Raw genomic sequence first — 26454 nt, forward strand, 5'->3', positions numbered from 1 at the left:
GACGGTGGCCAGCATTATGCTTACTCTCCATTTTGAGTCCGGCTGCCTTCTTTGATTGGATTTAAGTGTTGCATTGTGTGGGATTTGTGTTTTAAAATTGTGTTATTGTGCAGTACTGAGAGATTATGGGCGTCTGATAAATAAGCAAACAATACCAACTGGTGCGGTGTCACCTGAGGTGCCCAATTGGGTTAGGGTTAGACGTTTAGACCGAGGTGGCTAACCTGGCATTTCCCAGAGGTTGTTGGCCTCCATCTATCGGCATCTCTGTTCAGGGATGATGGGAGCTGCATTCTAGCACCATCTGGAGGGCCCATCCCTGCTTTAGGACAAACCTGACATATTGCTCTGTAGATTATTACAACCATTTCCGGACTTGATAGTGAGCATATAGTACAGTCTTCCCCAAGCTGGGACCCTCCAGAAGTTTTAGATAACTGCACCTATCCACAGCAGCTGAAGGCCTCACCACGCCTATCCATGGCAATGGAGGGCCCTGCTGTGCCTCCCCGTGGGAGCGGAGGGCTTTGTGGGCATCCCCGCAGCAGCAGAGGGCCTTGCTGGGCCTTCCTGTGGCCGTGGAGGGCAAGTAGGCTAATTCAACAGAAAATGATGCTCAGAAGCCACTGGTCTCCAAGCATCTAAAACTGGGGCTTCATCCTCATAATAAATGTTGAAGATGTAGTAAGGGCATTGATATCTTAGGGTAGCTCCAGAGCATGTGGACTAAAAGTATCCCATTTTGAAAAGAATTATATGACCACAGTCAGTTATATCATCCAAGCTGTATATTACTTTTTAATAACGTAATTTTATGACTTATACCAGCTTCCTTTAGCAGAAAGTAGACCAGACAGCAAGAGCTTTCTTAATAAGTTAAATAAAAATCAAAACTGGTAAGCTGCACTGATGCCTCAAAGAGGTCAGGAGATTTTGGAGTTATTAGATTTAACTGTCAAAGAAATGAAACTAGGGTACAACAGAACCAACTGTGAAAACATGTGGTACTCAAAATGACAACCAATCTTAAAATGTTTGTGCAGAATATCAATTTAATGTTTGGGGATCTGCAACACGACACCCTCCCCAACCCAATGGAAATAGTCTTCTTTTCTTACTGTGCACAAGGGGATCCAGTGCATTCAAGTCATTTGGTGGGATCCCTGAATTCTCCCGCGATTTACTGCAAAAGCTTCATTGTTTAGCATTCTCCTGGTACACCAGATGCCCTATTAAAGGCAGTGGTGCCATGGGGAGGACATGAAAGGTGATGGCCTTGCTAGGCCAAACTCTTAAGCAACCCTTCAGGACTGGGCAGGGGTATTTCTAACAGCAGCTAGAAAAAGAGCTTGCACATTAATCAAAAAATCATTGGTCATAAAATAACATAATGGCTAAAGCCACAGACTTATAACAGCTACTCCCTCTTTCTTTGTCTTACAAAGTTTAATATGGCTTTATTCTGTGAACCCACCCACTCACCTGCCCTCAAAAATATTTCTTGGTCCAGTATGAAACAGGTGCTTGCTGTTTCATGGTAAATGGAGTGAAAGGTAATAATTAAATTAAAAAGCATTAAGTGCAGGGTTTCTAGTGGGTTGGGATTGGGGATATGATCCTCGACACCCCTGGTTAAAGTCAGATCTGCTTCCTAGTTTCTGGGCAGCTGATGGCAGAGATTCAGATGAAGGTGTCTGGAATCACAGAAGACAACCTTGTGGTGACCTTGACCCAAGATGAGTTAAAACATGGGTAGGCAAATAGGGGCTGGATCCGGCCCAATCACCTTCTAAATCCAGCCCGTGGACGTTCCGGGAATCAGCCTGTTTTTACATGAGTAGAAAGTGTGCTTTTATTTAAAATGCATCTCTGGGTTATTTGTGGGGCAGTGGAATTTGTTCATTCCCCCCCCCCCAAAAAAATATAGTCCGGCCCCTCACAAGGTCTGAGGGACAGTGGACCGGCCCCCTGCTGGAAAAGTTTGCTGAAACCTGGCTAAAACTCACATTAGGCAGCCATGGCAACAAAAGAAACTTATTTCTCTGTCCCTGCTAGGGACATGATGAAACTGTCTGTCAATTTTGATAACCCGTTGAGGCCCTTTTGCGCATCCTGCCAACTTCTGAGGCACTATTGGGCCGCAGTGGCTTGTACAGTTGGGCAGGGAGACCAATAGTAAGGTAAAGGGACCCCTGACCATTAGGTCCAGTCGTGACCGACTCTGGGGTTGCGGCGCTCATCTCACGTTATTGGCCGAGGGAGCCGGTGTACAGCTTCCAGGTCATGTGGCCAGCATGACAAAGCCGCTTCTGGCAAACCAGAGCAGCGCACGGAAACGGCGTTTACCTTCCCGCTGGAGCGGTACCTATTTATCTACTTGCACTTTGATGTGCTTTCGAACTGCTGGGTTGGCAGGAGTTGGGACCGAGCAACAGGCGCTCACTCCGTCACGGGGATTCACACCACCAGCCTTCTGATCAGCAAGCCCTAGGCTCTGTGGTTTAACCCACAGCGCCACCCGCGTCCCTATGGAGACCAATAGTAGGAGACCAATAGTAGGTGTTGCCAAAGCCAGTGACAAGCAGAGTCCTCCCCCCTTTCCAGCTTTCTCCCCCCTCCCTGCTGAGTTGCATATTTTTATGTTTTTTGTATTTTTATGTTTTATGTATTTTTCAGTGTTATATTACACACACACACACTGCATAAGGGCAACACTGAGGCTGAGGAGGCGGCTGGTGGGCAGTGCCACCCTCTGGACCGTCTGAGTAAGAAGGCAGGTGGGGCGGTCCTTGTCATCCTAATGGACCAGCCTCCACTGCCCTTGAGGGTGTGGCTGGTGTTACTCAGGATGTGGAATTCCTTTTGCTGGAAAATTTATTGAGCTCCATTCTGTTCAAGGACCTTTAACAAACAACACTTTTTACCTGCTGCTTAGCGAATACTTTTTGTTGTATTTGTCAGTTTAATTTGCTGCGTGTTTGCTTCCATTGTTTTGCTGTCCCCCGCCCCCCCCTCCCGCCCCCCGTTTTTATTGTGAAATTGATTTTGGTGATGTCAGCTGCCTGCAGCATTTCCCTTTGGAACTGGGAATTTCAAATGAGAGCTGGAGAGTTGGAGGATCCGTTTTTAAGCTTTGCACAAAGGCACTGGATCAGTCATAAACTGAGTGACCAGAATAGTAGGCTACCACCCTCTTGCAGCTGAGTCAAACGTGCATACATGATGTTTTGCAAGGCCGCAAAGTGGTTGTTTCCTCCATAGGTGAATGGGCTGCTGTGTCTTGGGAGGAGACTGTTTGAACAGCAGCTGCAGCTAGTGTTGGCTGGCATTGGAAGCTTGTTGCTGCCCTGTCTCTTGGTGGCTCAGAGCTCATCCACATCGCGGTGGTGGTTGTGGATGGGAGCAGGCCATGGACGCTGCCTCTCGTACGTAGGTCTCCTTACCCAGAGATTGCATAGCCTCGCCCAGGGGCAGGTGTGTGAAGCCCTCTTCTCTCTGGTTAACACGAACAGATATGAGCAGGGGGGGGGCAGCAGAAGGGCATTTGTGGGATTGCAGCATTTGCATCCTAAACAATGTCTTTTTTGTAAGGACCCAGTGCTGCTTAAAGATGGAATATGACCTCATTACTTTTTGAGCCAGGAAGAATTTCTCCCAGTAATACGGAGTGTGCTGTCACTTATCAGCGCCTCTCACCCCACCCTTTCTTCTGCTTGATGCTTCTGTTTATTGTTTGTTTTAGAAATGGACTGAAAATGCAAAAAAGTGTTCTATAATCTTAAATTCCTTTTTCAGAGTGAGGATTAAGTTGTAGCATTGTTGGGCTTTTCCCTCCTATGTAAGGAATGCGGCAGATAGCATGCTTTCCATGGGGCCTGGCTAGCTTGCACCTAATTCTTTTGGCTGTGTGCAGTGTGTTCCTTTCCACAATCAGCCTTGTTATTCGGCCACGGGTGGAAGGGGAGGCACAGTTCCAGTAGCCCTCACCCCACCTGCTCTGGGGACCTGATCCAGATCATGTGCAAAACTGAGCTTGAAAGGGGAACATCAGAGGGGAGCTTGTACCCAGCTCCTTTATTCGCTACCTTCCCTTAAAGGCCTTGTTCAGAGGTGCCCCTTTTCAGTCTGAGGGCCGCAGTCCTTCCTGGGGAGCCTTCCCATGACTGCATGCCAGTGGTGGGCAGGGCCAAAGGTAAGAGTGGGTGGAGCAACAGATATAAATTTTCAGCCTTGAACAGCAGGCTAGTTTCTCACACACAAACAAATGGCACGACCATCTCTATCCTCCATCCAGGCAAGCAAGAGGGTGCTATCAGAGTTCAGTGACACATCTCCAGCAAGAGACACTCAAGCAGGGTGTGAATCAGGGCCTGGGGAGAGTCCGGGAGGGGGGCATGTATGGAGGGCTGCATTTGGCCCTCAGGGACCTGAATTTCTCCACCCCGGCCCAATAACTTAAAAAGCCAGGGAGAAGGCTTTAGGTAGGGGTAGACTAAAAGGGTGGTGTGGTGGTTTCTAGACACTTGCAATATTGGCTGGGTTTGGAAATTGCTGTAAAGTCCATTGTAGGAGTTCGGTTGCTGCCCTTGGAGAATTAGCAATTGTTTTCTGTTTGGAATCTCCCCTCCCCAATCTTATATGAAATCATGGGGTTAATTCCTCTTGAAATGGGTCCCGACATTATCTTTTTTATGTTTGGCTAGCAAGAATGTGAATATGCATATGAAGGGGTGGGTAGAGATGAAGGTCTTAAAGATCTGTCAGATTTGACTGCACAGTTTCTACATTTCTGCTTCCATTGCTATAGAAACAGGGCTTGCTGATCTGATGTGGTACTGGGAATACAGTTACAGTGTTGAAGATCTAGTTGCGTATGAGTTTTAATTGTGTAATCCATCTAGGTAGATCTAGGCATGCCTGATCTATGCAAGTGCTGTTCTAATTTGCTGTTATTTTGGGAGAAGCAGCATGCATTGAAAAGTAGACATACGCCACTTGGGCAGAGTCAGACCATTGATCACTAGCCCAAGATTGTCTGCTTTGACTGACAGCAACTCATCAATTCTCCCTCTGGCTTTCCAGCCCTACTACTGCAGATCCTCCATAGAGATGCTAGCCAAGGCACCTTGGACTTCCATGTGTGACCCTTAAAGAGGAAGACCCCGGTTTGTTTGCTGTGCATTGTGGGAGCTCCTGAGCCCAGTCTCTGAATAGCCTACAGGACAATGATACAGTGTTGCTGCCTGGACGAAGGGTGGGACATAAATTTAGTAAATAAACAGGAGTGCCTGCTTTGGAGTCCTGCATAAACACAATTTGGTGGCATTCAGGATCTCCTTCCCCTGAGAGCACCTTGCAACGTGGACTGCAGCTTGAAGTGGACGCCTTGTGCAAAGAGAACCTTTGCAGTGCTGCAGCGGTTGGCCGAGGATTTGGTGGTACCTGTATTTTGATTTCCCTTCCTGTAACTTGCTGCCTTTTCTCTCCCCTGTATCCTTGCAGTGATCCATGCTGAAAAGGCTCCATTCATACAGATGAGCCCAGGGTCGAGGTGGCACTTTAAACCCAGATAGTCGGTTGGCTAACTGCCCAGCAGAATGCCATCCACCAGCCGAGCGGGCAGCCTGAAGGACCCCGAGATTGCAGAGCTCTTCTTCAAAGAAGACCCAGAGAAGCTCTTCACGGATCTCCGAGAGATCGGCCATGGAAGCTTTGGAGCTGTTTATTTTGTAAGAGAGCTGGGGTTGGGCATGGAGGTGCTGTGGGGCACATGGAAAAGAATAAACTCACAGCTAGGTATTGGCAACCGCAAGGTGTCACTTGCCTCACATGGCACCACTAATGAACATTAATGATGGTTGTGCATTGCCTCTACAGTCAGAAGCAATAATTCTTCTGAATGCCTGTTGCTGGAAACTGCAGGAGCGGAGAGCACTCTCTCTTGTGTGCTCAGGTCCTGCTTGTGGGCTTCCCACAGGCATTTGATTGGCCACTATGAGAACAGGATGCTGGACTAGATGGGCCACTGGCCTGATCCAGCAGGGCTCTCCTTAAGTTTTTATGCACACTAAGGGCCCATTGACTTCTTACTCTGCCATTGCCTGTATCTTCATTAATGCTGAGTTATTCAGATGCTGAGTTATTCAGATGCTGAGTTATTCTTCTCCTGCACCTGCTTCTTTTGCACAGCTCTTAATTCATTTGCCTCCCTCTTTTTCTCTCCCTCTTTAGTTGTTGGGTAGAGCTCCCCTCAGAGGGTCTGCATATTATTTAAGGGCTGGAATAGCAAAAAAAGCCCATGTAGACTAATCCCATGTTTACTAAGGTGCTCTGGGGTGGGGGTGAGGGGGCACTATAGCTTTGCCTGTCAGAAAGATTGGGTGCACGCACACAGCTGGCTCAAGCCATGGAGGCCTTGACAAGTGCAATCGGGAGGTGTGTGTGTCTTCTGTGTGACCCATGTCACGGGAGCAGGGATAGTGAGGGCTTTGCTTTGTTTCCGGTTCGTCTTGAATTAGAGGTTTGTCATTGAGGCTATTAGTACTCAACTCCAGTGTCCTTGTCGGGGACAAGGAGGGCCTCCCTGGAACAATAGCGGACCTAACAAAAGTGTGTTGTGTGGAAGTGGAGATGCTTTGCAAGGCTGCGTACTGGCATCCATTGTCAGTGTGGCATCTATTGTCAGTGTGGCATTGTGGAACACAGCTGGGAATTGTCAGCCCCCCCCCCCCCGCAAGCTTCTTGCACTTGCTAGAGCACTGCGGCGTGTGGTCCTGAGGGAGGCCATGCAAGCTCTGAACCAAGTGACCTGGAATTTTAACTCAGGCTGTTCTTGAGGCTTTGCAGGTTGACAAGGCAAAAATGCACACACAAAAGGCTGGGCTTCTGAGTCCTCCTAAATTCTTAGCCCCATGTCCCTTTTGTCATCCAGCTTTTGGAATTTGAGAGAAGCCTTGGAATGGTCAGTTTCCTCCCAAGAAGGATGCATAGGAGGCTTAAATCCCTAATAAAATTAGGGATACAGGCATAAAAAAATAGGGTTACAGGATCCATTCTGGCCTCAGACCCCCTCAAGCTTTCTTCTCTTTTTGCGGCTTCTGCTAATCATGTTGATTTTGAATGAGGAGCTAAGCAAATCAGACAAAAAGGTTGAACAGTCTTTTCCAGCACCTTCCCTTGCTCCTTCTAACTGAGCCCTGTTCTTCCACCAAATCAAAACTGGTTCCCCACCCCCTGGCTCATAAACAGGGTATTTGCCCAGCCATTACGTCATGTTAGTACTCAGACTGTGTGGAGTCTGCCAGTAATGCAGATTCTCGTGTTTGCCCTGCGATAAATGACATTTCGCATTTTGGTCCTTGCCTGGTTACTTGCCAGGCCAAGCCCACTTCCTCACCTTGTCCAGGGGGTGTCTTTGCCAGAGACAGTAGTCGTGTGCTTTGCCCATGGAGGCTTTAATTGTGTGACACACCTGCAGAGGTCCAGGGCCACGCTGGGGCTGCTTGATTGGCACCTGTGGTCAAGAGGGGGTTCCCAAATGGCGGGCTGTCAGTTCTGGATCCTCGCAGGGACAAAGGGAGTCTATCCCCAGCACTGGCAGCAGCAACAGCTGAGAAGTGAGCAGAATTCAAGAAGTCTTGCTTGCCTTGCTTGCTCTAGTGCACAGCTCAGAGACTTTTTCACTGGGAAGCTCCCAGCAGCTCCCTTCCTCTGACCAGTGCTGGGTGCTGACTACAATCTGTTCCCCAACATCCCCATGTTCCAGCTTCAAGACCTACTGTGGGTTTGAGTCCTGATATGTTGGATTTCAATTTGGTAGGATCTTCTGCTTGCAGAATAAATGCTGACAGCGTTGTGGTTATTGGTTGTTGTTTTTTGTACATTGCAGGCACATGATGTGCGCACCAATGAAGTGGTGGCCATCAAGAAAATGTCTTACAGTGGGAAGCAATCCAATGAGGTACGTGAGGTGTTTGTGAATGGTTGTGCTGCATCTGCTGACGTGAGTTCATTCAAGCCGGTCTCTGCCAACCTGGTGCCCTTCACAGGTTTTGGACTACAACTCCCATTAGCAGCAGTAACATGTTGTCCGGGGTGATGCTGGTTTAAGCTTTGCAACCATTGGGGGTGACAGGAACTCCTCAGGGTTCTTTCCTCAGAATGTTCCCTACAACACTTGACTAGTTGAACTGCACACAGAATGAATATACAAAGCAAATATAAAGAGCAGTAGTAACCAGTATCTTTGAGTATTCATTGTCTCTAGGGACTCTATCACAGTGGGAAAATTCAGTCTGTGCTAGAAGGGGAGGGGAATACGGCTTCAGGAATTGGTAGGCAGCAGGTGAGGGGCCTGCGGTGTTTGGAATTCTGAAGAGGGAGCCAGAGAGATTAAGTGTGGAAAAGATTGTTCTTTCCCTGAACACAAGAAACATTTTCCTGCCCTCCTCCCTGAGCCTTTAAGAGGTCCTTTCTTTCCCCTGTCTTTAAACTTTATATCTGCAATCATGAAGAGTAGAAGTATGCTTTCAAAAACCCAAGCAGGAGCTGGGATTCTTGGAGATCAGTTGAATGCCATTCAGGGAAGCTTTATTTGTAGGCATAACCCTATCCTTCCAGATTGCAGCCTTAGTGATGAAGTTGGAAAGAAGTGCCGCAAGAGATGCTCCAGGGATTTCTTGAGTCTTGTTGCTACTCCGTGTTGACTTAGCCGGGGACTGGCCAGCTGTCCTACAACCTAAAAAGGGCCTCTCTCTGCAAAATGCATGTTATTATAACATCAATAGCGAAAGCTGAAATGAACCTAGCGCTGTGGTATTTTGACTTAAGCGCACGTTGGCTTTCCTCTTTGGCCTTTGACATTCCATTCTAAAATTCTGCTTAAAAACAAAACAAAACACCCAAAGCCCCATCGCCTGGCTAGCTAGCTAGAGAAAACTTGCTAGGAATGGTAGACATGAATGCAGCAGAGGCACCAGCTCAGACAGCAGAGCTTGCTTGCCTGCAGAATTTAATCAAAGGCAGATCAAGCAGAAGCTCCTCTCTCCCTTCCTGGCTCTTTGCTTTGAACAAATCCATCCCAAGGAACTTCAGAAAGATACAGTGGGGAAACGGTGTGAGCGTGGGAAAATTGCAGGCCAGGCAGATTAAGGTCAGCTTTGAGTGCTACCAGCAAGAGCAAGCCTTGGAGGTTAGGAATGTCACCCACTCTCCTGGCAACCCTAGATCCGCTTGAGTTCTAGATCCTTGGCTGAAGACCCTTTAGTTTCATGTTTGAAAGGTCATGTGGAGATTAATATTATGCTGTGTTTCAAGAACTGCAGCCCTGTCTGGATTTTGTATGAACCGAAGCTTCCCTTGCCTGCTTTTCAGCCTAAGGGCTGCATTCCCTTTATGGAAATCATCTGGGAGGGGGGCGCATGGTGGTGGTGGGTGGTGCCAGAAGCAAAAGTTGGTGGAGTTGCAAATGTAAACTTCTACTTTTGAACCATAGGCTGCTTTCTACACATGCTCATACACACCCTCCGCCCTCTGCCCAGACAAGCAAGATGCATTATCAGTGTTCAAGGACAAAGTCCAGCTAGACAAAAACACTCAAGGAGGGTGCTAAACAGGGCTGGTGAGGTGCAGGGCCTGAGGTTTGCCACTTCAGCCTTAACAGAACAGAGCTATTTATTCAGGACTGTCAGTAGAATGGGGGCGCATCCTGTGCACCAAAGATCAGTTATTGTTAAACCATTTTTCCCCCATTATGGAATAACTGAACATGTTTTCAGAACAGCAAAGGAAGAGCCCAGGTACCAGCAGGCTCCGAGGCTTGGTGAGGGCAGGAGGCCAGGGCAGAACAGCCTAGTTGCTGCTTCTTGCTGGCCTTGTGCCCAAAGCCTGGCACATCAAAAGCCCATTCGGCTGTTAAGTACAGCTTCTGAGGCTTAGTGATCACTGCAGGAGGAGGAGGGAGAAAGGCAGAGGTGTGTGACATGGAGTGTTAGCAACCAGCAGGGGGTTTGCACAACAGCATCCTAATTGAGCTGTGAGGACTTGTATTTTTTAAACAAAACAACAAAACAACCACATCCCGCTCTGAACTTGCCCCGGTGCTGAACGCTTCAGGGTGAATGTAGAGTAGGAGGCCTGGCTGCCATGTAAAGATGCCTTTTAGTGGTCATTCTCCTACCTGTGCCTTGAGGTACTGCAGAACTAGGAGTCCTTTCTCTGTTTTCCCCACACCAGCCTCCCGCATTCCATTTTTATTCTGTTCCTGAAGCCTTGTGCGTCTTGTTTAACCGTGCAATGGTGAAAGTCTAATTTATACCTGTTCCTCATCCTGCTGATTTAATTACTATTGGGCTATAAATACTCCGTTCACATGAATGAAGCACATGTTGTCCGCTTCAGAAATAAGGCTGGATTGTCTCCAGTGGGCGGGTGTGTGTGTCTGTTTTGAAAAACACAGTTTAAAAACTCTTTCTAGATTGCTCCTCTCTTGCCGAAAGAGAAGGCAGCTTAAGTTGCAGTTACATTTAATCATCATGCCATCCTAAGAGTTGGAGGTCATCTATTACTCACACACCAGCTCAGTTCAGGATCAGCTAAAGCAGTGGTTCCTAAACTTCTTTGGAACCCCCCCCCCCCGTTGGCTCCATAAACTCATCCCCAGTGCCCCCTACCCTATAAAAAGAAATATTCAGAATAGCAGGTTGCACAACCCATTAAGGAAGATAATAAAGGTAAAGGTACCCCTGACTGTTAGTAGGTCCAGTCGCGGACAACTCTGGGGTTGCACGCTAAGAATAATATATTTATGCCCCGCCCATCTGGCTGGGTTTCCCCAGCCAGATATTAAAATACAATAATCTATTAAACATTAAAAGCTTCCCTAAACAGGGCTGCCTTCAGATGTCTTCTAAAAGTCTCGTAGTTGTTTTTCTCTTTGACATCTGATGGGAGGGTGTTCTACAGGGTGGGTGCCATTGCCGAGAAGGCCCTCTGCCTGGTTCCCTGTAACTTGGCTTTTTGCAGCGAGGGAACCGCCAGAAGGCCCTCAGCACTGGACCTCATCTCACTCTATAGGCCGAGGGAGCCAGCGTTTGTCCGCAGACAGCTTCCGGGTCATGTGGCCAGCATGACTAAGCTTCTGGCGCACCAAAGCAGTGCACGGAAATGCCGTTTACCTTCCCGCCAGAGCGGTACCTATTTATCTACTTGCACTTTGACGTGCTTTCGAACTGCACACTTGGTCTAGTGATCTCAGCTTTTCAAAACCTGAGAGTCATATAAACCTCCAGCTCCCCCCGCCACCCCCTTGCCTCTTAGTGCACCCCCAAGCAGTCCCATTACCCCCCAGGGGCCACTGAGCTGAAGTGTCACTTGCATGTGGCTGTCCAACCTGTGCTTAAATTCTTCTGATGAAGGAGAGCTCCCTCTCTCTGTGTCAGTTTTTCCCCATGGGCCAATGTGGCTGATCAGAGGACTGAATTCCTCCGAATTCCATCTGTGCCACAACACTCCTGCTTAGGCAAGAGCGCTTGGTGCAGCAGAGTAATGCTTGTCTTTCCATGTGGCAAATCACTGTTTCTGTCCTCCGTCAGCAGCTGCATTAGGGGGCTACTTGTGCAAAGAAAGTTGGAACACAGTGGTTGGGGACCTCAGGCCTGGGGGTGGGGTGGGTGGCAACTGCCAGGCCTCTTTGTTGGGCGTCTCCCTAGGATACACCCCTCACTGGCATTGCTCTGTGCCCTCAGTGGCGTTCGCCTGGATGGAGGATGGAAAGACGTGTGGGCGAGGCAACCTCTGACATTTGCCCGACTGAATTGTAGGCTGCTCTCCCGAGGAGAGGGTTGCATCCGTTGCTCTGTCCTGGTTTGCCTCTGGCCCTGCCCACCACTGGCAAATGGTCTCCCCCCCCCCCAAATAAGGTTACCCATAAAGGAATGCAGCCCTTGGGCTAAAAAAAAGAAGTTCCCTACCCTGTGGTTCAGTAGTGGGGGTCAGTAGGAAAGGCAGTTTGAAATATGGGTTGAAATAGGGATAAATATGTTTTAACTTAAGTTTATAAGGGTCAGCTGATAGGGGTAACATAAAGCCTTAAGTGAATCTTGTTTCTGAATGGAGAAGGGCAGCTGGTGGCTGATTAGGAATGTGGCGGTTCCTCTGCCTTGTTACTTCTGATCTTCTTAGTCCTCTGCTTATGTATTTGTTCTGGTCAGATCATACCTGCCCTCTGTCTCCGATTCCCCAAAAGCATTTTCTCTCATCTGTAAAGCTTGACTTTTTCCCTTTTCTCTCTCCCTTTTGTAGAAATGGCAGGATATCATTAAAGAAGTCAAGTTCCTACAAAGAATTAAACATCCAAACAGTATAGAATACAAAGGCTGCTATTTGCGGGAGCATACAGCATGGGTAAGCGCATCTTTCCTCTCCCTTTGTGGAGTGTGTGTGTGTGTTTGTGTGTGTGTGTTTTGAGCTGTGTAAAAAGCAAATGTGTGTCTGCTGGCTTAGGGTATTGAATCAACACACTTCGCCAGCACTTGCCTTTTCCCAGTTGTTACCTCCTGAAAGTTTGTTACTATTGCTATTGAATGAATGTATGAATTGTCTTTTACGGTACATATATATGAAGGTGATTTACAGACACACCATACAAACAGCTGTGAGTTTTAAAAACAGTGCAAAAAGACAACTAAAGGTACATTTTAAAAACAATACAAAATGAGCATCCACGGAAGGGACTGACTTATTCAGCTGGGACAGCTTGTTGAAACAAAAACATCTTCAATTGTTCAGATAGCGGGTGCCTGTCATTTCTCTACAGGCATGCCATTCTGCAGAACTTGGGGCTGTCGCACTAAAAGCCCTGCTCTGAGTTACTGTAGACCCAACTTCTGATATTTTGGGGACTTAAGGCGGAACTCTCCTGCAGAACGAAGTGACCACCTGGGTATATATGGCATTAAGGCAGTCTCTTATGATCTTTTGAGCTTCTGTAAACTTCTTTGTCCAGCAGGCATTGACTGGATTATTGAGGCAATACTCTTGTCGTCCAATGCCCTTGGCTTGTGAAAATTCTGACCCCGTATATTGGAGATAGCTGTGTACCTTTTATTTTACCCCCTTGCACGGTTTTATCATCAAACTCATTCCCTGCTTCTACTCTTGCTTGAGACTCAAAGCTCCAGCAAGATTCCTATCATACCAGGCATCTCTCTTGAAAACAAAACGCAGCATCAAAGCTTTGATGAGATTTATGGCATTCATGAGAAGGGTTTGTTCTAACTGAAGCGGCATAAGACATTTGCTCTGTTGTATAGATTGCTCATGTAATATTTCTTTAGCTTTTGGCCAGTTCTTGGCCACTCTTTATTGAGAATTGCAATATGGAAGGCCTTTGTGGTATTTTTATGGGCTTCCCAAAGCTTGTGGCCCTCCAGATGTCTCTGGACTCCCTGCTCCCAAAGTCAGAATGGACAGTGGTCAGGGTTGATGGGATTCCAGCAATCTCTGGAAGGCTGCAGATATTTCCCCACCTGTGCTCTACACAATGCCCCATAAAACCATCATTCTAGCTTCACTTTCAGGCTCTGGGATGCTAACATGTCAGGGCGGGTGTGTCTAGAAACCTCCAGTCCAAAGTGCCCCTTTAGCCCTTGTTCAAATTTAAGCAAATGTGGAAGCAGCTTTTAAGTCATCCTCCAACATGGCTCTCACACAGTTGCAGTCCAGTTGCTTACTTATTTGGAAGTAACACACACACACACACACACACACACACACACACACACACACACACACACACCGGAAAATTAGTGGGTCTTAATTCTACATAAACATCTGCTGGAGCTGGCTGCCAGTGAGTGAGCCTTCTGGATGATTGACTAAATCCCATGTGACACAAGTACGAGACCAAACTTTCAGCTGGTTTCTTGCCCTCTTAAGCCAATAAATAGCCTTTGAAGTTTTCTCTCTCCCATTTGGACTGAATTTCTAGTTATAATGCCCTGCCTGCGTGATAGGAGATTTATTGATTCCTCTGGAATTTTAAATCCTACAAGAAATGCAGAAATGTGTTCTCTCAGCTTTGACGGAAAGGGGACAACTTGTGCAAAACCCAAATTATAAGCCTCTTCTTTTGAGAACAGAAGTCAGTTGCTGGCATCCCTGTGTCTGTGATGTCCCTCGGAGAGGAAGTCCCACTATAGAACACTTGGATTCGGGTGGGTAGGCACAGCTCAGACTGCAGGGCAGAAGCTTTGCATGTTGAAAACCCCAGTTTCAGTCCCCAGAATCTCCACTGAACAAAGGCACTGTGCAGAAAGGCTGGGAAGGACCTTTGGTGTGGCATAAGCCTGCCTTCTAGGGTTAGTGGAGCCCTGGGCTCCTTTGGCACAAAAGGTAAGACCCGAAGAAGAGCCTGGCTGGAGCAGGTCAATGGCCCGTCAGATCCAGCATCCTGTTCTCACAGGGGCCAATCAGATGCAAGCAGGACCCCAAGCATAAGAGCAGGATCCTGAGATATAAATTTAATAAATAAAAAGTATCAGCTTGGGGCTAGGATACCTCCCTTACACACCCAACAATTCACTGCGCTTGGCAGGAGTGGGCATCTCGCAGGTCTCTTCCTATCGGGAGCTCCATTCTGCACAGTCTTGAAACTGGGCCTTCATTGTGGTGGCACCTGCCCTTTGGAACGCTCTTCTGATGAGGATCCCACAGGAACCTTCTCTGCAAAAGACACCTCCCCCTTTTGACAAGCTTCTGAAATATTTATCCCAGTTGGTGTCTGTCTTGGGGATGGAGTGGATTTTATCTATGTGTTTTTGGTCTTTTAAACTGTTCTTATGTTTATAACTGGGTGGTTTTTTTATTTTTATATATGCAGTTGGTTTTCTATGCATGTGACTGTGCATATAAATCCTGGAAATGAGTTCAGGATGCCTCATAGGAGGCAACTATAAAGCACAAATGAAATAAATAGCAATCAACATGAGGAGAGAGAGGGGGCATGTTCCTGAAGATCAGGATAGACGTGCCTTTTGTGAGATACTTTAAAACTTTGGCAATGTTGTTCCTCAGTCAAATGGACAGGTGGGCAAGGGCTCCTCCCAATCATCGGAGGTTGACAGTCGGGGCCCTGCTAACATATTTCTTTGGGACACCTTGAGGGAAACTTGGTGGTGGAGACAGGCTGCCTCTGTATGGCTACCCTGTACAGAAGCCGTGGGGAAAGACTGGGGAGGGTTGGTCCAAAGAAAGCTAATGGACCGCCTGTTGAGGAATATGGGGGTGGTGGGGTTCTGTCTGAGGAGCAGGTTGGCATGAAACCCTGTTTTAGGGCATTGGGGGTGCCACCCTTGCCATTCGAAGCGCTTACTAACACTTCCCCCCCCCCTTCTGTCCTATACAGCTTGTTATGGAATACTGTTTAGGATCAGCATCAGATTTATTAGAAGGTATGTTCCTCTCAGTCCCTTTGATTGCCAGGTGACCCCATGCTGTGTGAAAGGGAGGGAAAGGGAGATCCCCTGGAATGCCCCATTAGGTGTATTTTATAGAGCCAATTTTTCAAAACTTGATGGTCTTTTTCTGCTGCTTCCCTCTCACCGGTCCCTTCCCCAATCAGACAACTTCTCCCTATTTGATTACGTAGAGTCTTTGACCCTGCCTGGTGCTGCTCAGCAAAGGGATGTAACCCACAAAATGATTTTGTAAGGGGGCAAGGCCCACTGCTAACCTAATTGTCTACCTTCTTAAAATGCTGGATGCTTCCTTGTAGTAGCCTGATGAAGCAAGGTGAGCTTTCATTGTGCTGCTGTTATTTGAGAACCCCTGATAGTGGCTGGGGAGAGGTTAACCTTTTACAACCTTTTTGCTCATTTGTTCGTTTGTGGAGGCTTGTGATGTGTTTGACAGATTGGATGCCGATTGTCAAACTGATATTTGGGGAAACATAGGCAATAAAGTAACTTGTGCCGGCTCTTGAGTTCATCTCAGGGCACACTGCAGACTGTCTTGTTCCCAAATCCACCTGGCCGTCTCTGTGTTGTCGCCTACCTTAATGGGCCTCGTCAAGTCAGCACCGTGCATATTCAGCTTGTGCCCTTCCTGTTTTGCTAACTGAGTTTCTCTTTCCTCAAGTCCATAAAAAGCCATTGCAAGAGCTGGAAATTGCTGCAATTACCCACGGTGCTCTCCAAGGTTTAGCATACTTGCATTCTCACAACATGATCCATAGGTAAGTTCTTCCACACGACATCACCAGTGGTGCCCGCTTGAACTTAACCTGTGTTTATGGTTTTTCTGGGCAAAAAGCTTGTGGTTTTCTAAATGGGGTGGCTTTCCCTCTTTCTTCGTCAGGTGTACAGAGAACATGCAGTGATAACTTGACTTAATAGGGCAGACACATACACAGTATGGGGGTACATTTGTGTACAGGTCACTGTGTGTTATGTGTTAAAACTCCCCAATGCAGATCTAGAGTCTTCATGAGGTGCTCTAAAGACCCCAACTACCACTGCCTTTCTCAAACAATTAAGCAAATAAGGTGATTAAAAATCCAACTCAACTTTCTTCAGTACATCAGGCAGATTTGAGGAGCTGCAGTTTTGATGATGATGATGATGATGATGATGATGATATATTTGTACTTTGCCCATCTGACTGGGTTACCCCAGCCACTCTGGGTGGCTTCCAGCATATATAAAAACAAAGTAAAACATTAAACCTTAAAAAGCTTCGCTATACAGGGCTGCCTTCTGATGTTTCCTAAATGTTATATAATTTCTCATCTCCTTGACACCTGATGGGAGGGTATTCCACAGGGTGGGTGCCAGTACCAAGAAGGCCCTCTGCCTGGTTCCCTGTAGAAGAGAAGAAGAAGAGTTTGGATTTGATATCCCGCTTTATCACTACCCGAAGGAGTCTCAAAGCGGCTAACAATATCCTTTCCCCTCCTCCCCCACAACAAACACTCTGTGAGGTGAGGGGCTGAGAGACTCCAGAGAAGTGCGACTAGCCCAAGGTCACCAAGCAGCTGCATGTGGAGGAGCGGAGACGCAAACCCGGTTCCCCAGATTACGAGTCTACCGCTCTTAACCACTACACCACACTGGCTCTCACTTCACACTGTAGTTTCACTTCTCGCAATGTGGCAACTGCCAGAAGGCTCTTGGAGCTGGATCTGTGTCCAGGCTGATCAGTGTAAACAAGGGGTTGGTTTATCAGAAAATAAACACGAAACACACTTAAGTTGTATCCAGAGTTAGTCATCCTCATTAGAATAGACCATTGAAATGTCTAGGTGTGACTCGCCCAGGGCTTTTAATTTCAGGTCAGTCTGCTTTGAGTATAATTTACTTAGGTATGACCCTCCAAGCTTTACTGGCAGCCTGAACCTGCGGTGACTTTGAAGGGCATGAGCCCATGTCCTGCGGCAGGCGAATGGCAGCCTGTCTAGTTCAGTACCCTCACAGTGGCCAACCAGATGCTCCAACAGGAAGCCTGCCACCCCATGGTTTTATTTGAGGCTCCACAGCAGGGTGGACACAGGATGGGTTCATTGGTCCTGTTGTTGGGGGCAGGATTGCAGTTAGTGGAGCACGTAGGCGCTCACGCCCCCTTGCCACTGTGTTGGTTCATCTTCCCTAGATGTTTTGGGGTGATGCTAGTCCTTCCTTCCTTCCTTCCTTCCTTCCTTCCTTCCTTCCTTCCTTCCTTCCCTACAGCTGTGTTTGTATGTATTCTCTTCATGGCAGGGGTAGCCAACATGGTGCCCTCCAAATGCTTTGCACTATAACTCGCAAGTCCCAGCAGGTGTGGGATGTTGGGTGTTGTAGTCCTACAAGATCCATGAAGGGGGGCGGGGCAGCAGGCTGTTCCTGTGTTGGGGCCAGCAAACAAGCATGGCATGTTGACTTCTATTTGTTCCCCAGAGATATCAAGGCAGGAAACATCCTACTGACGGAACCAGGCCAGGTGAAACTCGCTGACTTTGGATCTGCTTCCATAGCATCTCCTGCCAATTCGTTTGTGGGGACACCATATTGGTAAGGAAGGCTTCAGCATCGGCATTGCTGTGGGAGTTAATGTTTTGCAGTGAATGGTCTTAAAGTGGGTGACCCTTAAAGTGGGCTGGAAAGGAGATCACTTCAGTGCCAGGTCTGTCGTTCCAGGGTGTAAATATTGGAGTCTGGGCAAGGAGTCGTTTCCCACTTGCCAGCACAACATCCCCCTTTAGTACTTCCTGAAATAGCTTATGAAGACTGGATAGGAACATAGGAAGCAGCCTTATACTTAGTGAGACCTAAGTCAGCATTGTCCCCTACTGATTGGTAGCAGGTCTCCAGAGTTTCAGGCAGGGGGGGGTCTCTCTCTTACCTGGAGATGCTGGGAATTGAACTTGGGACTTTCTGCAGGCAGAGCAGATGCTCTTCCACTGAGCTACAGCCCTTCCCCTTAAGGTAGAGGTACCGTAGGTGTGAGCACATGAGAAGAGGGCCTCTGCCCCACCTGCCTGCTTTCTTACTTACAGCCAGTTGGCTCCACCTGCTGTCAGTCATCCTGCCTTCCACCCTACCAGTCCCAAGGGACACCCAGTTGCCATTGCATCTTTCTCTGGCCCATCCTGGTTTCTCCTTTCCCTTCTCCTGGTGAAGATTAAGTGACTCAAGAAAATGATGTAGAGGGAGAGGATGATAAGAGCACACCCACATGCGAGACATACGTTCTCTCTCTCTCCCTGCTCTGCCATTTCAGGAGCCCTCAGCCCTGCTTGTGTTCCCACCACATACTGGGTTTCCTCAAGCAACTACGTAGCATCCTTGGGACCCCAGGCCTCTAGATATACTCATATCCTGTATTGTTTTCTCTACACCTCAGGCTAGTTAGTGTTGGTTAGTAGTCAGTGTTAGTCTTCATCCTAAAGAGCAAGACAGAAATGGTCAAGGATTTTGGTGAGTGGATCTGCTAAGCACCTTAATTTTTCTCTCTTCAGGATGGCCCCGGAAGTGATTTTAGCCATGGATGAAGGGCAATATGATGGTAAAGTTGACGTGTGGTCACTTGGGATAACGTGTATTGAATTAGGTAGGCCATGTCCGCCTGTTTGAGCTCTGACTTCTCCCAGTCAAAAGTTGTACATTTCTTACTACTACTACTACTACTACTAATAATAATAATAATATACTGCTTGCTTGCCAAAATGGCTTCTAAGTGGTTTTATAAGTGTAAAACCAATTACAGAAATATATCCCCACAGAACTAAAATACACAACAAAACAATTTCATCAAAACATTAAAAAGCACCCATAATTAAACTGTCCAATAAAACAAACCACTAAAGCAGCATAATAATTTAAGCAGTTTAAAACAGCAGTTAAAATGATTAGATGAGGATGTTCAGGTCAGGAAATCAAAGGGATTGCAGTCTAAACCGGTATGTCTTTGAGAGCCAGCAGAATGCCAGTAGTGATGAGGCCTCCTGTATTTCAGCAGCACTGATGCTAAATTATGTGTTGACCAATCTAAAAAAAGAAGATTTTGGAACTGGGAAAGATAGAAAAAGAAGCAACCAAAGTCGATCAAGGGCTGGAGCATTTTCCCCCTTTGGCGGAAAAAAATGGAGTGTGGGTCTTTTAAAAAGAAAAGATAAGTTGGAGAGGTTCATGAATTGTGGTGGTGGAGGGGAACAGAAAGAAACTTTCCTCATTCATATTTTTAGAATTTGGGGTTAGGGTTCCACACAGCTTCTAGTTAAACTGCAGAACTTTCTGACATAAGAGACAGTGATTTCTTAGGTGGCTTTAATAAAAGGATTTGGTAGAAAGCAGATATGTCAGTGGTAGGGCTGTGCAAAACATCCATCAGTTTGGAGAAACACCCCCCCCTCGACCCCTTTGGCATTTGGGGGGCTCACTTGGCCATTGAAAGTGCAACAGTCATGGCATTTCCACCTCTGCTGCAGTGAGGGGCGGGAGGGGTTGGCAGGTGCAAGTGAACTCGCTCCACCTGGTTCTGTGAAGGATCAGGCACAGGCCGGCTGGGGCGCCACCAGTTGCTTCCCCCCCCCCATTAAGCAAACACTTTTTTCTTTCTGTGCAGCGGAAAGGAAGCCTCCCTTGTTTAATATGAACGCAATGAGTGCCTTATATCACATAGCGCAGAATGAATCCCCTACACTCCAGTCCAATGAATGGTGAGTGAATGGCCGAAGGAGGAGAGGTAGCAACATGTTTTGGGGTCACTTGTCTGGGTTTCGGAATCAGCGTACCTAAATGGGTTTATAAGTGAGCACTTTGGTGATTTATTTATTTTTTTGAGCAAAAATAAAATTTGTTAGATCCATCACAGCAATGTTTGCATGAGAGCAGCATTTGCCATGTTGGATTGTAATCGTGGGCGGTTGCCTCTCCTGCAGTGGCTTCTGGTCCCTCAGTCCCAGCTGCTGTGTTTCCTCTGCAATGATCCTGTGCAAGTGATGTGTTGACATGGGCGAAAAAGGCTGCCGCGCCCCACTGTGTCTGGAAAGGCCTGGGAGGGGGGCACCCTGATCCTTGACTAAACAATAGTTTAAAACCTCTGTTTTCCCTTACCCCTTATAGGTCTGATTATTTTCGAAACTTTGTAGATTCTTGCCTCCAGAAAATCCCCCAAGACAGGCCTACATCGGAGGAGCTCCTGAAGGTTTGCTTGGCTTTCTTTATTCTTCATCTGTCAGCAACCCCCCTCCCCCCCCAATATTAGAATCGCATGTGTCAGTTACGCTTTCAGTCTTGTCTTTCCATGGTTTTCACGTACAGTGGTACCTCAGTTTATGAACACAATTGGTTCCGGAAGTCTGTTCATAAACTGAAGCGAACTTTCCCATTGAAAGTAATGGGAAGTGGATTAATCTGTTCCAGACGGTCCGCGGAGTACTTAAACTGAAGCGTTCATAAACTGAAGCGAACTTTCCCATTGAAAGTAATGGAAAATGGATTAAGCCATTCCAGATGGGTCCGCGGCGTTCGTAAACCGAAAATTCGTAAACCAAGGTGTTCATAAACCAAGGTTCCACTGTATCATTTTCTCCCAAAGCCTAGCAGAACCTGGCTATTTTGTGACCTGATGGTCAGCACTCTGAGCCTTGTAAGTTAACCTTTCAACATTCCTCCATCCATCCTCTTAGCAAACTTGTCAGGCCTCTCATTCTTGGGGCTTCCCATCTTCATATCTGGATACCAGTACACGACCTCCTTACACCTTTGAGTTGCGTGAATACCTATTACATGTTAGTTAACGAACGATCTACCTTTTCCCTCTTCATCTATTTACATCACGTGTGTGTTTCTTTTCTATATATATATAGTCCCCACCACCACCACACACGCGTGCAAGCAGGCTTCCCATCTTACCGCTCCCATGTTTTTCCTTCCCCTGACACAGATTGTGTACAAGTTGCCTGCTGCTTTGAAAAGGCCATTCTGTTTCTCCTTCCCATCTTCCCTGTAGATCTAACTTCATTTGCTCTGCTGAGAGACAGCAGCAACCGGGGCGGGTGTGTGTGTGTTGTTCACTATTGATGGTAGTTCTTCTTCACTGCAAATATGCTTTCTCTATTTACATTTATTTTTAAGCAAAGCCCATGGAGCTGCCTTATCCTGAAGCTGCTCCAACTGGCAGTGGCTTACCTGGGTCGTGGTCTCTGCCATCAGCTGCTCCCTGAGGTTCTTTTTCCTTTATGGACTGACCCAGCGCAATATTGCGCTTCCAGACATCCTAAGTCATAGAATCATAGCTAAGAGTTTCTGGTGGTGGTGAGCTTTTATCTAAACAGGGAGTAAACATGCTGGAGCTCGAGTGCTGGGTCTCTCTGCCTGGGACCCTCCAGTTGAGCACTTCTGCATGCAGCTTCCCACAAGCCTTTGCCAGGCCAAGGGATTCCCTGGGCTTCAGACTGACGGAAGCCTTGCCAGACCAGCTCTGCAGTCAGCACCTACATCTTTTCCCAGTCCAGGAGAACACTTTGCCTGTAGCCATGGCATGCTGTGGTTTGTGGGCAGAGCCTGATGTCACAGGGCACTGACACTCCCCTGCCCGCTTGTGTCTTCTGCTGCAGCACGTGTTTGTCCTCCGGGAGCGCCCTGAGACAGTGTTAATAGACCTGATCCAGAGAACAAAGGATGCAGTCAGAGAACTGGACAATCTTCAGTATCGCAAGATGAAGAAACTCCTCTTCCAGGAGGCGCACAACGGGCCCGCGGTGGAAACCCAGGAGGAAGAGGAGGTAGAAGCAGAGGCTGGGCTTGGGGGGTGGGGAGGAATTCTTCACCAGCCTTTTACTCATCACTGCGTGGTGCTTGCTTCTGGCATGGCCACCACGGTCCTCTTTCCCAGCAGCCCATTCATATATCTCCATCTGAGCTTAACCTGTATCTTGGGATATGTCCACCATAAACTGCCCTCTGCAGTTTGGGTGAGTGGCTTGCCCTTCCCCTCTGAAAACAGGGTTGTGAATTTCAACTGTTGTCAAGCCACGGCCTTCCCTTCCATCATGCAACAAGGCTTTCCTCCTGCTGCAGTTCGGCTAGCACAGCCTTCATGCAGCCTGGAGCTCTCTGGATGTTTTCAACCACAGCTTCCATCAGCCCCAGGCAGCACAGTGCTGGAGCCAAAGGGACTTGTAATCCCAGACACTTGGAGGGCACCAGGTTGGGTGAAGATTGTGCCAATGCCTGGAATGGCAGCAGTTAGGTGCTGCTTGTTTGCAAGGGTCGTGTTTTAAAATTGTAGCAGAACATTCCTTTCTGGTAACTTTTGAAAAGAGAGCATTGCTGAATCCAAGCCTGTTGGATTCTCACCTGTGGCAAAGGGCAGTGTGTGTGTGTGTGTGTGTGTGTGTGTGTGTGTGTGTGTGTTTGCAGCTGTAAGTGCTGCTCTTGGGACAATTCTCAGTATTTTACAACTTATTCACACGATTTCTTTCTTTGGTATTTAACAAGGTCTGAATTATCCTTTAGAATTCCCCCCTATAAGATCTAGATCAAGAACTGAGCATTCTGTATGAGGCCAGCCAAGCAACGGAATTTGAATCCGTGCTCTTGTTTGTGAAACTAGCAAATGTCCGGCAGACCCAAATGACATTTTCTTTCCCCAAAAGACTCAGGACCTTTCCTTGGCTACCTGTAAAGCTGAGCATTCAGTTGGGAAGAGATCTGTGTGCTGCCGCCTCACTGGCAACGGTTCTCATGTTACAGCTGCAGTGGGTCGCCCTGCTAACAACCCTCTGTGATGTTCTGCCCTCTCCCTTTCAGGAGCAAGACCACGGCATGGGCCGGACGGGAACAGTGAACAGTGTCGGGAGCAACCAGTCCATCCCCAGCATGTCCATTAGTGCCAGTAGCCAAAGCAGTAGTGTTAATAGTCTTCCAGATGCCTCGGACGACAGGAGCGAGCTGGACATGATGGAGGGTGACCACACGGTGATGTCCAACAGCTCCGTCATCCACTTGAAGCCGGTAATTCATACAGCAGCCCAGAGAGGGCATGATCTGTGTCTCTTCCCATGGCCCACCTGGAGCCAAAAGGGTCAAGAGGTTTCTTTTTAAATCTATCAGCCCCGCTGATATTTCTCCTCCTCCCAAGGATGAAGAAAACTACAGGGAGGATCCGGACCCCCGATCGAGAGCGTCGGAACCCCAAGTGTCTCCACCCCAAGTGTCTCGCCACAGATCCCACTACCGCAACCGAGAGCACTTTGCTACTATACGCACAGCGTCACTGGTAGGTTCAACTCTCTCTTTGTGGAGCGGGTTAGGCCCTTGGCTAAGTGTCGACAATCGTGGGGCTTTTCAGGGTTGGTTTTTTATGTGTAATGCCTGCTCTCAGTAACATTAGATTCAACTCATAACAGCCATACTTCAATAGTGTATCTGAAGAAGTGTGCATGCACACGAAAGCTCATACCAAAATATAAACTTAGTTGGTCTTTAAGGTGCTACTGAAGGATTTTTTTTATTTTGCTTCAATAGCCAACTTAGCAAAAACAAGGGGCAAAGCCAATTCCTGGGTTGTTTTTTAAGGAGAAACCTTTCCATTATGTTTAATGGGCAGCTGTATTGGACTCCTTATCCTGCAAGACAGTCTTGTAACATGAACACAATGACAATTTTTAAACTTGAGAGAAATGCTGTTTTGCTTGTTTTTTTATATATAAAATGTTTTTTGCAAAAGGAGGAGGAGATCTGATTCTCTAACACGTTGCTTTTCTAGATGCTTGCTAGCTGAGGGGTGCCCCCAGTATTCCCCATAACAATTCCTTCAGCTGACATAGAAAGGAAAGAGAGAAGTAGAAAGCTGCTTTATACAGAGTCAAACCATTGGCCCACCTAGCTCAGTACTGTTCACACTGACTGGCAGCAGCTCTCCAGGGTTTCAAATAAAGGTTATTTCCTAGCCCTATCCAGAGATGCCAGGGATGGAGCTTGGTGCTTTCTGCAGACTAAATAGGGGCTCTACTGCTGAGCTATGTATCTTCCCCTAAAAATAGAACAAGATTCTAGTCCTCATGGTTATGAGTTAAGGGCTGACTTAATGGGGACATAGGAATATGCCTAACACTGAATCAGACTGTTGGTCTATCCAGCTCAGTACTATCTACACGGAGTGGCAACATCTCTCCAGGATTTCATACCAGGCCTTTCCGAGCCCTACTGGGAGATGCTGCCAGGCATCAAACCTGAGACTTCTTTGCATGCCAAGTGTGCGTTTCAATACTGAGCTGTGCAGCCCATAGGCCTGCGCTCACGTGCCTTGGGGAACCTCTCCTCCTCCTCAGAGTCACTGTGGTCTGTTTCCCCGCCCTCCCTGCAGGTGACGAGGCAGATGCAGGAGCACGAGCAAGACTCGGAGCTCCGGGAGCAGATGTCCGGCTACAAGCGGATGCGGCGGCAGCACCAGAAGCAGCTGATGGCCCTGGAGAACAAGCTGAAGGCCGAGATGGACGAGCACCGCCTGCGGCTGGACAAGGACCTGGAGACCCAGCGCAACAACTTTGCGGCGGAGATGGAGAAGCTCATCAAGAAGCACCAGGCGGCAATGGAGAAGGAGGTAGGGGGCAGCTGCTTCCGCACAGCTTCTCCGGTAAGGGTTGGGCAACTCAGACCAGCCATAGGTCAAAGCCAATGTGGCCTTTGCTCGTCCTGGTGCCCTCCAAATGTTTTTGTTTGTTTGTTTTATGTTATAAAGTTTATACACCACTTAATTGTTAAATGAAAAACCCTCAAGGTGGTTTACCCAAGAAAATATATATTGCTGATCATTTTACTACTTTAAGACTTTCAAAAAGTTTAAATTACAATAGACTAAAAGCAGATGAAAACTCACATCAACTTTCTAAATATCTGGGTAGGAATATTTTTCATAGGCGCTGAAAAGAGGACAGTGAAGGTGCCTGCCTGATATCAATAGGCAAGGAGTTGTAAAGTACGGGTGAGGCCACACTAAAAGATTCAAGTTCTTACAAATGCAGAACGGGTATTACATGGCACCTGTACCATTATATGGGGTAAGGCAATCTCGTTGGTGAACTGGTACCAAGTTGTTAAGGGCTTTCTATACTAATATAGGCTGGGTGTTCATCAGCTCTACCTCTCTTTCAAATCAGAACCAGTGAAGGCGGTGAAGGTCCTGTGTGAGTGCCTGGAGGTGGTTGGAGGATGGATGGCGGCTAACAGATTGAGGTTGAATCCTGACAAGACAGAAGTACTGTTTGTGGGGGACAGGAGGCGGGCAGGTGTGGAGGACTCCCTGGTCCTGAATGGGGTAACTGTGCCCCTGAAGGACCAGGTGCACAGCCTGGGAGTCATTCTGGACTCACAGCTGTCCATGGCGGCGCAGGTCAATTCTGTGTCCAGGGCAGCTGTCAATCAGCTCCATCTGGTACGCAGACTGAGACCCTACCTGCCTGCAGACTGTCTTGCCAGAGTGGTGCATGCTCTAGTTATCTCTCGCTTGGACTACTGCAATGTGCTCTACGTGGGGCTACCTTTGAAGGTGACCCGGAAACTACAACTAATCCAGAATGCGGCAGCTAGACTGGTGACTGGGAGCGGCTGCCGAGACCACATAACACCGGTCTTGAAAGATCTACATTGGCTCCCAGTACGTTTCCGAGCACAATTCAAAGTTTTGGTGCTGACCTTTAAAGCCCTAAATGGCCTCGGTCCAGTATACCTGAAGGAGCGTCTCCACCCCCATCGTTCAGCCCGGACACTGAGGTCCAGCGCTGAGGGCCTTCTGGCGGTTCCCTCACTGCAAGAAGCCGAGTTGCAGGGAACCAGGCAGAGGGCCTTCTTGGTAGTGGCGCCTGCCCTGTGGAACACCCTCCAATCAGATGTCAAAGAGAAAAACAGCTACCAGATTATTAGAAGACATCTGAAGGCAGCCCTGTTTAGGGAGGCTTTTTAATGTTTAATCGATTAT

At 47.7% G+C, this 26454-nt stretch overlaps 1 protein-coding gene across 3 annotated transcripts in view; it reads left to right on the top strand.

Annotated features, from left to right (window-relative positions):
* Positions 1–26454, top strand: part of TAOK1 (TAO kinase 1) — a 61473-nt gene that overhangs the window by 21592 nt on the left and 13427 nt on the right. For 2 of the 3 annotated variants that reach the window (XM_035139109.2, XM_035139108.2), the window contains exons 2-14: positions 5503–5729; positions 7889–7960; positions 12301–12402; positions 15404–15449; positions 16135–16231; positions 17928–18041; positions 18989–19080; positions 20095–20188; positions 20595–20676; positions 22091–22258; positions 23286–23489; positions 23617–23754; positions 24844–25113. In XM_035139109.2, the coding sequence (XP_034995000.1) occupies positions 5598–5729; positions 7889–7960; positions 12301–12402; positions 15404–15449; positions 16135–16231; positions 17928–18041; positions 18989–19080; positions 20095–20188; positions 20595–20676; positions 22091–22258; positions 23286–23489; positions 23617–23754; positions 24844–25113 (1611 nt within the window). In that variant the 5' untranslated portion in view covers positions 5503–5597. The remainder of the gene's footprint in view (positions 1–5502; positions 5730–7888; positions 7961–12300; positions 12403–15403; positions 15450–16134; positions 16232–17927; positions 18042–18988; positions 19081–20094; positions 20189–20594; positions 20677–22090; positions 22259–23285; positions 23490–23616; positions 23755–24843; positions 25114–26454) is intronic. The other variant, XM_035139111.2, reaches the window with a different exon arrangement.

Source organism: Zootoca vivipara, chromosome 15 (assembly GCF_963506605.1).
Source record: "Zootoca vivipara chromosome 15, rZooViv1.1, whole genome shotgun sequence".
Classification (NCBI taxonomy): domain Eukaryota; kingdom Metazoa; phylum Chordata; class Lepidosauria; order Squamata; family Lacertidae; genus Zootoca; species Zootoca vivipara.